The sequence below is a fragment of the Glycine soja genome, chromosome 2, assembly GCF_004193775.1.
Source record: "Glycine soja cultivar W05 chromosome 2, ASM419377v2, whole genome shotgun sequence".
Classification (NCBI taxonomy): domain Eukaryota; kingdom Viridiplantae; phylum Streptophyta; class Magnoliopsida; order Fabales; family Fabaceae; genus Glycine; species Glycine soja.
Genome location: NC_041003.1, coordinates 756,606 through 766,389, shown reverse-complemented (window position 1 = coordinate 766,389; position 9,784 = coordinate 756,606). Strand labels below are relative to the sequence as shown.

General features: G+C 29.6%; 2 protein-coding genes across 2 annotated transcripts; one reads left to right on the top strand and one right to left on the bottom strand.

Annotated features, from left to right (window-relative positions):
• Window positions 1-4,631: 4,631 nt before the first annotated feature.
• On the top strand, window positions 4,632-6,236 carry LOC114377943 (chitinase 10-like). The gene is made up of 2 exons (XM_028336425.1): window positions 4,632-5,136; window positions 5,690-6,236. The coding sequence occupies exons 1-2, from the start codon at window positions 4,670-4,672 to the stop codon at window positions 6,066-6,068; spliced, it is 846 nt and encodes a 281-aa protein (XP_028192226.1). The 5' UTR covers window positions 4,632-4,669; the 3' UTR covers window positions 6,069-6,236.
• A 1,847-nt stretch (window positions 6,237-8,083) lies between these two features.
• Window positions 8,084-9,410, bottom strand: LOC114370307 (auxin-responsive protein IAA30-like). Its single transcript, XM_028327619.1, has 4 exons — window positions 9,167-9,410; window positions 8,691-8,893; window positions 8,490-8,589; window positions 8,084-8,375 (listed from the first exon to the last, which is right to left on the bottom strand). The coding sequence occupies exons 1-4, from the start codon at window positions 9,346-9,348 to the stop codon at window positions 8,318-8,320; spliced, it is 543 nt and encodes a 180-aa protein (XP_028183420.1). The 5' UTR covers window positions 9,349-9,410; the 3' UTR covers window positions 8,084-8,317.
• Between the last annotated feature and the right edge of the window lie 374 nt (window positions 9,411-9,784).

Sequence of the window (9,784 nt, the reverse complement as noted above, 5' to 3'; positions counted from 1 at the left end):
CAAATCCCTTTTAACATTTAAATCATTAATTGAAAACTATGCCTTTAAGAGACAAATGATGATGAAGTTGAAATTTAATTAGAAAAATAGTATAATACGCAAGTATTATACTATGAGAATAGATGACTAATTTTTTAATCCATTAACCAAGTAGCTAATTAATATCAATCAAATATATTAATTACCAAACTCGAGCTTAACTACATCATATCTAATCTAATATTAATAACGAACATATATATAATATTTTCTTTTAACGTGCTGGTCTTCTTGTTTTTAATTACGACATGTGTAATTTTATTTTAATTTTTCCAATATTAGAGGCTTTTAAATAAGATCTCTATTTGTTGAGAGCGAGAGAGAAAAAAAGTATTTTCTCTCTGTTTTATTTTTATTTCTTTACTTTTAAAAGAAAAAAAAATGTTTCTATTTATCCATTTATTCTCTCTCCATTTCTTTTTGTCATTTTATCCAATAGTAATAAGTAACAATGAGAAACCAAACATATTTTTCTTTTTCAAAAACAGTTTTTAGAAACTTAAAAATTACTTGCATGTTAACAGAAGACCTAAGAAAACAATTCATTAGAGTTCGTTCGTTCGTTTCTCTAACAATATAGAAAAATTAGAAGAACATGATATTAAGGAAAAACCCAATATGTTTGCTCAGTCCCTACGCCTTCTTCACTAGATAACACTTCACTTCAAATGTGTCTATTTGATTTTGATCATATTAAGACATTTAAGTTAATTTTAATTTTTTGATTAGCTGAAAAATTTATAACTTTTAACTTCTAATTTTTTTATATTTTCTTTCAATTTTATCTTCAATATATTTATTAAATTTTTTTATTATTTTTTTAAAATAAATTATAATTTTATTATTTTTATGTTATTTTATACTTTTCTGCTAGAGTTAATTTTACCAAATATTATAATTTAATATGTTAATTTTTTAACTGGCTTTTCAGTTAGTTTGTGAAAATAATCTTAAGATATCTCACTCTCCAATACAACTGAACGTGAAAGAGATAAAATGTTGAACGTAAAGTAACTGAGTTTCAAGATACAGACAAACCAAAAGTCTGCAAAATAGACCTAGAAGTTGCAAGTTGGACGAATTATGGTTTCATTAATTTCGTTAATATAATTGAAATGGAGGAACCGAAACTAAGCGAAACAAATGGGACCAGAATTTAAAGCTTGGTTGTGGAAGCTAAGTCAAAAGTGGTTCACTCTTGTATCTTCTAATTTAGACACGAAGATTCCGTCAAAACAAAAAAAAAAAATTGACACAAAGAGAGAAAAAAAAAAAAAAAACAAAGAAGGCCGCAAGAAATAAAATGTTTTTATTATCTAGAAGGGGAATGCTGAAAACAAACTTTGTTCTTTGATAAGAAATGGTTCTGAAAAAAAATCTCGCGTGCTAAAATACAAAAATAAAATAAAATAGTGTATATCACATTTATTACATTTTACTTCTTAACTATGATTCAGTCAAGGAAGTGGTTTAACTCATGATTAAGTAGTGAATTATTATAAACCTTTTAATATAATATTTGATTTCCATAGTAAAAAACACTTAACTATGATTCACGGTGAAGGTTATAACTTTTTAGTTGAGATTTAATCTTCCAAATCTACTGCATGATTTCCAAATATTCATACTAGTTTCTCTCAGTAAAAAAACGAAAAAATTAAATAAAATATTTTAAAAAAATTAAAACTATATTATTGATTAAAATAATATATATTTTCTTACTTACGGATCCTTACGTGATAAATCCGCATCCGGCACACCAGAGTCCAGAACTCCTGATTGGACCCAATCAATTTTATTAGGCCAGCCTCTTTAGTTGAGATTGGCCCAAACCTAAGCCCACTAGCTTGATTTTAGACTATTCACCTTCTAATAATTTTATGTTAATATAATTTTTTATATAATCAATATAAAAAGAATTTTACCAGAAAAATTTAAAAATTCAAAAAAAATAAGATTAAAATTGAAATGGAATTTTCCAATTTAAAAATATTAAATAATATAGTAGTTAAAGTAAGTTATGTGGATATAATTACTCTCTCATATATAAAGTGTATCAAATGAAAGTATTTTTTTATATATAAATGTTAAATTTGAGGATTTGAAAATGAGTTAAACTGAGTTAAGTTTGATGACTCAACTCAATAAGAAATTGACTTAGCTCACAACTCAACCAGTTCAATATAAGTCTTTATTTTTTACTTGAGTTTAACTCGTTCAAACTTTGAATAATTCGATTTAATTTATTAGTTTGACTAATTTTAAAAATATAATTATTTTTTTATAAAATAAAATTAATTAAAAATAATTATATTAATTTAATGATATTAAATATATTATTATTATAATTATATCAAATTAATTTATGAAACAATTAAATCAAATTATACATAACTTAATTAACTTTAACTCATTTATTTAACTAATTGAACTTTTGATTTTTGTTAGACTCACTTAATTCATAAATTAAGTTGAACTAGTTAATTTTTAAATAGAATCTTGAATAAAGTTTGAGATGTTAACGAGAGAAATAAAGTATTGCAGTTGTCTGGACTGCTTATGCTTACCAGATGGCTGCAGCCACAACAAACAAACCAATCACACTTTCAAGAATTGCACGCAATAAAAAGTTGCTATGGAAAATAAAAAGTGTTTGGTGCATTGATGAAGTCAAGTCAGCTTTTTTTTATATATGAATAAGTCAGCCAATTCTACAATGGACTAAATACTAAATATTCAAAATTTGATCAAAACGCACTAATCCTCAACTTGGTGCCTTTAGTAACTTTAGTCCTGAAAAAGTTTGGAAAAGTATTATTTGAACCGAGCTGTTTGTAGTAAATGATCGCTCTTAAATTATTTAATAAGCAAAAATAATAATTAGTTTTGAATTAAAAAATATAAATTCGCTATAAACTAAATTTGCTTACAAATATTTTTTTTTCATTCAACTGAAATGTTAGCCTTACTTGATTACAAGAGAATGTGTCCACAAGAGTGTCTTCTTAGAAATTTTCTTGATTATATAATATATTTCACTCATGGGAGAGTTTATGTTATGTGTTTATATTTATTGTCATATATTATTTGCTCATAATATTAATTAATTTTATTTTATTATTTGTTTTCAACTCTTAGATTTTTTCCATGAATAACTGTCAATCAAATAGAGATAATTTTACTGTGGAATAATTATAAGAAGTGGATAGTAGATATTGAGTTTAATTTTTTTTTTAAAAGAGATTCTTTTAAAATAAAAGAAGATCTATTTAATTTGTTAAATTTAACCGCTCAATACTAGTACTAGATATTAAGTCAGCACTTAATTTATTGGATATTGACATTGATATAAGAAAGGGTGAACGTCCTCCTTAATTTAACTTTATCTAGTACTAGTGTTGTTGAAATTAAAGGCCTATTATGTTAAAAAAGTTATTTCTAAAAAAGGTCTACTTACATCTTAGTATTTTAATTTAAATATATATAATGATACAAAAACAAGTATTATTTTATATATATCGTATATAAAACATGTTAGTCGATTTAGATATTCAAGGTTAAGCGACTCAAAAATAAACACAATTTCCTATTTGAAATCAAAATTTATATTTAATATATTCACCAAATTTTCCATTTCTTCACATGAACTGAGGTTAGTTGTTTCTTTAAGGAGTCAAGAGAATTTCCATTTGTTTGAGATAAAAAAAAAACTAATTTATGTGTCACAACTTAATAACATAAAAAATATTGTTAAAATTGAAAAAAAGATGAAAGATCGTAAGTCGGATATCAGAACTCAAATGTAAGATCCTACATTCTTACTTAAAAATACTTATATTATAACATTTCATATACATAAAATATAACATATATAAAAAAAACCCCTCTAAATCACAATATTAAGTAAACTTAAATTAAAAAGTTATAATCAGAATAAATCATAAGTTAGTAACATGTAGAATAATAGAATTAAAATCCATAATTATATGTAATGTTTTATTTAGTTTATTATTACTATTATTTAGTTTATGGTATAATATGTTACACTTTAAATAGTTTATATTATTATTATTATTATTATTATTATTATTTAGTTTAATTGTTATAATATATGCTATGCTTGTTTAAAAAAAAAACAAATAAAAAGAGAAAAAACTTGGGTAAAAAATCAAAATAGATGTCTATCAAACTAAAACAAAATAAAAGAAGAAAAAGCACTTATACAAAATGTTGGACCCATATTATTTTATATATTATATAATTATAATAAATTATTATTAATTAATACCAGTTTAATACGGTTGAACTATTTAAAGTGCTTGTTCAAATAAACGATATAATTTTAATATATGCAGGCTGGCACTATTGAATTCAAGTTGCCGTGTGGCTTATGTCAACATAACATTCCACCTCAACAAATGCTTTTTGTCAACACTCAAAAATCACAAAATGCATTAATTGTATTTATATGTAGGATGACATTTTAAAACCTTAACCTTTGACCCTCCACCGTGTTTTAATATGCGAAAATTCAACTCTGACATTTTCCACATGAGAGTTCAGATGGTGTCTATAAAAGCCTTTCTTCGTTGGTAAAATCTAACTGAACTTGTTCCTTTTTCTTTAGCAAATGGCATTCTTATTCTTCCCCTCTAAGGGTATCTTTCTCTCTAGCTTTTTGTTATGCTTTGCTATTCTGTCTTTGGGAGCTGAAGCTCGTAGATCACCATCACCCATCTCTTCTCTCATTAGCAAAGAGCTTTTTGATTCCATTTTCATCCACAAAGATAACAATGCATGCCCTGCCAGAAACTTCTACACCTACGACTCCTTCATCAATGCATCCAAACGCTTCCCAAGATTTGGCACCACTGGTAGTCCAGCCACACGCAAGCGTGAGATTGCTGCCTTTCTTGCTCAGATTTCACATGAAACCACAGGTGGGTGGGCTACTGCACCTGATGGACCCTATGCTTGGGGATTGTGCTTCAAGGAAGAAATTAGTCCTCAAAGTAACTATTGTGATTCCACCAACACACAATGGCCTTGTTATCCAGGACAAAGTTACAAAGGCAGAGGACCAATTCAACTCTCATGGTATTTAATGTCTATCTATTAAAAATAATTTTTTAAATTACTTTAAAATAATTATTTTAAAAGTCAACAAATTTATGATATATAATATACCGTAATAGGATGATTGTATAATTTTTTTGATACTATTAGTACATAATCTTTTTTCTTTATTTGAATATTATATGAGTTTAATTTTCATGTAAGTAGTATCACAGTAAATTCTCTTACTATGTCAGTAAATTAAAAATACCAGACATGATGTTGAAGGTAATTATGATAAAAAGCATGATGTTATTTTGCGGTACTATATAACAATAGTAACGAAGATTTAACTTAAAACCTGGTGCAAATTGTTCGAGTTCCGTGCTACTGAGTGCTTACTTTAGTGGGTTAAGTCATACAATCTTGTTATATATAGCAATCTATTATTATGGCAATGAAGAAAATGTTTATGTTGTGTATGTGCTTGAATTAAATTATAGATACTATTATGATTATTAGTTGTTAACTTGTCACTAATATTTGTTGTTTACGCAATTGGCTTATTGATGAGTTGGGATTAAATTTTGTGCAGGAACTACAACTATGGGCCAGCAGGGAAGGCTTTGGGATTTGATGGGTTGAGAAACCCGGATGTGGTGTCAAACAATTCATTGATTGCCTTTCAAACAGGTCTCTGGTTTTGGATGACAGAGCAAAAGCCCAAACCTTCTTGCCACAATGTAATGGTTGGAAAATATGTGCCAACACAAGCTGACATAGCAGCTAATCGAACTAAAGGGTATGGCCTAGTGACTAACATAATCAATGGTGGACTTGAATGTGGAATTCCTGATGATTCAAGGGTGAATGATCGGATTGAATACTTTAAGAGATATGCAACCTTGTTTAAAGTAGATACAGGACCTAACTTGGATTGTGCATATCAGAAGTCTTTCCAAACTGTAGCTTAGCTTTTTTCTTTCCTGGTGTATTTTTTCTTTTCTTTTCTGTTATAATTTCTCTGGCATAGATTTAACAATAATGTACTGAAAGCATATACGATATACCTAGTTAGTGGCATTTTCCCTTTGTAATTTATTTCTACAAGTCTATGAATACGAAGCTTTATGATGCACCTAGCTCCTGATTACTAGACGCTGTAGCCAAAAGAAACCCACCAGGTAACCAAAAATAACATGAAAATGTTCAAAATATCTTTGCGCTTTATCTGATGATGATTCTTTTATCTTATAAAAAACAGTATAGTGACCGGGCCTTACAATGGAAAACAAATTGTAGGCAAATTCTTTTCATGAGAATTCTAATAGGGAACTTCGAGCAGCATATAAGGCACTAGTTTTAAATTATGGCTGCACACATTCTTTGATATTATAAGAAATTACAGATATATGTAATTGATATGATAGTGATTGCAAACACCTCAGAAAATTTGATGTTGCCACTTTTTTTAAACCTTGACAAGAACTTCTCACCGAAAAATGTCATATGTAATTAAATATAGGATGTATAAAATTTATATGTCATTCCGAGACACATGTTAATCCTTCATGACAATAATGGTATAAGTGTACAGACGTCTGGCCCTTAGCAGTCGGATTTCCTAAATGACAAGGTATCTCTAACCTTTTATTATTTGAATATATTGTAACATTTTTATCTTTTGACATGTAGTCAATTATCTTAAAAAAACATGTTATCTATAAGATATAATTATTTACTATCTTTTATCTCTAAACTATATATTATTTCTAACTTTATTTATAAGCTACTGCCTATTATCTACGAGCAAGTAATTATCTTCAATGGCTGTAACCATCCCTACAAGTAAGGACCCGTAGCTCCCACTCAATCCTATAAGAATCAGATTCCCTGATACTCTCTCCACACATTAACACTTACATCTCTCACTTGAGCTTATGCTTACATGCTCATAAACGCATACATTCGCTGACTCTTTTAACTCGTTCTTTGTTTTGCATGTCTCTTTCTTGTCTTTTTAATAAAGGTTTCTGAGCTCCGGATTTTGGTAAATAGAATAATAGTGTATGTTGTAAGGGAGGGAGTTTACAGAACCATTTAAAAAAAACTAAAAGAAAAATTGCTTAAGGTTTTATTCAGTTCTTTTTTTTAATCTTATTCTGCTGAAGAGTTTACCTTTCTATTTGTTTTGTGCTATCTTGACAATTTGCTGGGCCAGCAACATTTATATGTGAGAATAATTTGGGTCAGTTGGCAAAGGTTGGAACCTGTCTACTACCAATCTACATGGGGTCTATATCTGATCGAGAGACTTGTGCCTACATATTCTGTAAGTGTCTTGGTAGAATTTATTAAATGATTAGACAAGTATACAAATCAATTTCATTCTGGAATTTAAATTGTAGATATGACTAGATCTTGTTTGTATACTTGTGGATCTATCATCTATGTATATATAGACTAATCAAAAATCAAAATCAAACATTTGTGTGAATGAAATTCAAATCTAAACAGCAGAGCAGCTGGGTGTTGACTAATCAAAATCAAACTATGCATACATAATGTAACATTACTTTATTGCGCTCAACATTCTATTATGCCTGTCCCTATATTGTTCCTTATTCCTCGCACACCACTTGTTTCAACCTTGCTTTTCTGTCCTCATACATTTTTGTGCAATTTTCCTTTGGTTTATTGGTTTTCTTTGTGAGAATGCGGAGGAGCTGGGTCTTAACAATCAGGGAAATTATGTCGGTAGTTAGAATAGCTAAAAGTTGACTTCTAGAAACTAGAGAGAAGTTAAAGCCAGTAAAGGCGTGGACTAAAAGCATTCTAGCTAGTTTTTTTTTTTTTTTTTTCATTTAGGAATTTTACAAAAGGATGAAAATATATATAAAAAAAATGTACTAATAATTCTCAATTATATGACTTCCATGCACTTTTATTTCAAAATTTCCTAATTTTAGAAGATTTGAAAAGTTATGAATATCCAAATAAAGGGGCAAAAAACATTGCTTCGCCCCTCATTTTTTCCCATTTCCTTCCATTTTTTTCCCTTTAATTTTGCTAGCTCTCATGATCTCATCCCTTGCCAATATCCAAACATACTCTAAGAATATACATCACTTTGATGATCAGTAATCACTAATATTGAGTCTCACTCTATAGGACCAAATTAAAGTCACAAGAGAGGCAATCTTCTGTCATATGTACGCTTTTATCACCCGAATGTCTCCACCCTTGTGATCTTCAACCTCTTTACAGCTGATAAGAACATCCTACATGACCAAAAAAGCAATTAAGTACATTAATGCTCAAAATGGAAGAGAATATGAAGCATAAAAAAAATGCAAGAGAATGTGTTGAGAGAAATAAAGTTTTAGTTAACTTACTCCCAAGGGACATCCCCAACCATAATCAAATCTCCTTCTCCATCTTCATAAGTTAGAACATGGCACCTATCTGGTTGCACTCCGTCCATTTCAGTTCCCCCTGTTCAAAACAGCAACATTCCCTTGTTATAATGTTACTAACAAAGAAGCTATACACAAAGCAAAAACAACTATGAGAGAATATATAGGATTAGACTTTACACAAAATGGTAGTGTCAAACATCTGTTCAAGGGTCTTTACTAACTCGTGGTAGCCATCATGAGCTAACAGGTTGAGTTTTCTACCAATCGGAATGCCTTCCATGTACACCTTCACAAAGAAGCTGGTATGATCGCTGCAATGATTCACTTCAGTAGCTTGTGAAAAACTACTTAGATGTGGCTGCATCGGTTGCCAGTGCCCCCTAACATATAAGAATGACACAATTACTTGAAGGGGTGAACAACTTTAAGCCAGCTACAAATTAACCCATTATGTCACAAAAGAAAGTTGCTATATAGTACACTTAGAAATCTAAAAGTTTTGGTACTGAGCCAATAGTTGAATGAGTTGAACAAACCAAATGAGAGAGTTTCTCAAAAAGTACCAAAACTCATAAATTTATGAGGCTACCATTTCATGATGACAAATCATGTTGTGCATATATATATATATATACGTGTGTGTGTATACAAACCCTGAACTAGAAGAGCCAACATGTTGATCATGAGTAGTGGAAATGCTTAGTCCAAGCCTAAGATCTGTGCGAAGGTGGTCTTGATCACTATGTTGGTGTGTGAGAGAGGATGCAGTTGAATAATTGGAAGGGTTTCTGCAGCTGGAGATAGAAGAGGAGGAAGAACTAGAGGCTTTGCCCATTGTGGAAGGAAACCAACTACTAGCTAGTTTGCTAGATTACACATGAAGCCGCCACATTAAAGGCCTTATATAAAAGAGAGAACATGAGCAGTGGTATGAAGAAGACTTTTTCAGCTGCTAGCTGCACCACCCTCCATTGGCCACCTCTCCTCTTTTTCTTCCTTTCATGCAATTGGTAGACCTAAAATGTTGTCATGGTAGCCGACAACTACACGTGTCAATTAGTAAAAATCAACATAGTATTTATACCATGTCAACATGTTTTTTTCTTAATAATTCAAGCTTCATATATTCAGATTAGTTAATATTACTTAAATGAGATCATGCATGAATTCAAGATTTTCATGATTAAACGCTTCAATTAGTGGCAATTTGAGGACGGTGTTGGCAATTAGAAATAGAGACAATAGTTAGACAAAGCGTGTGGTTAGCAATA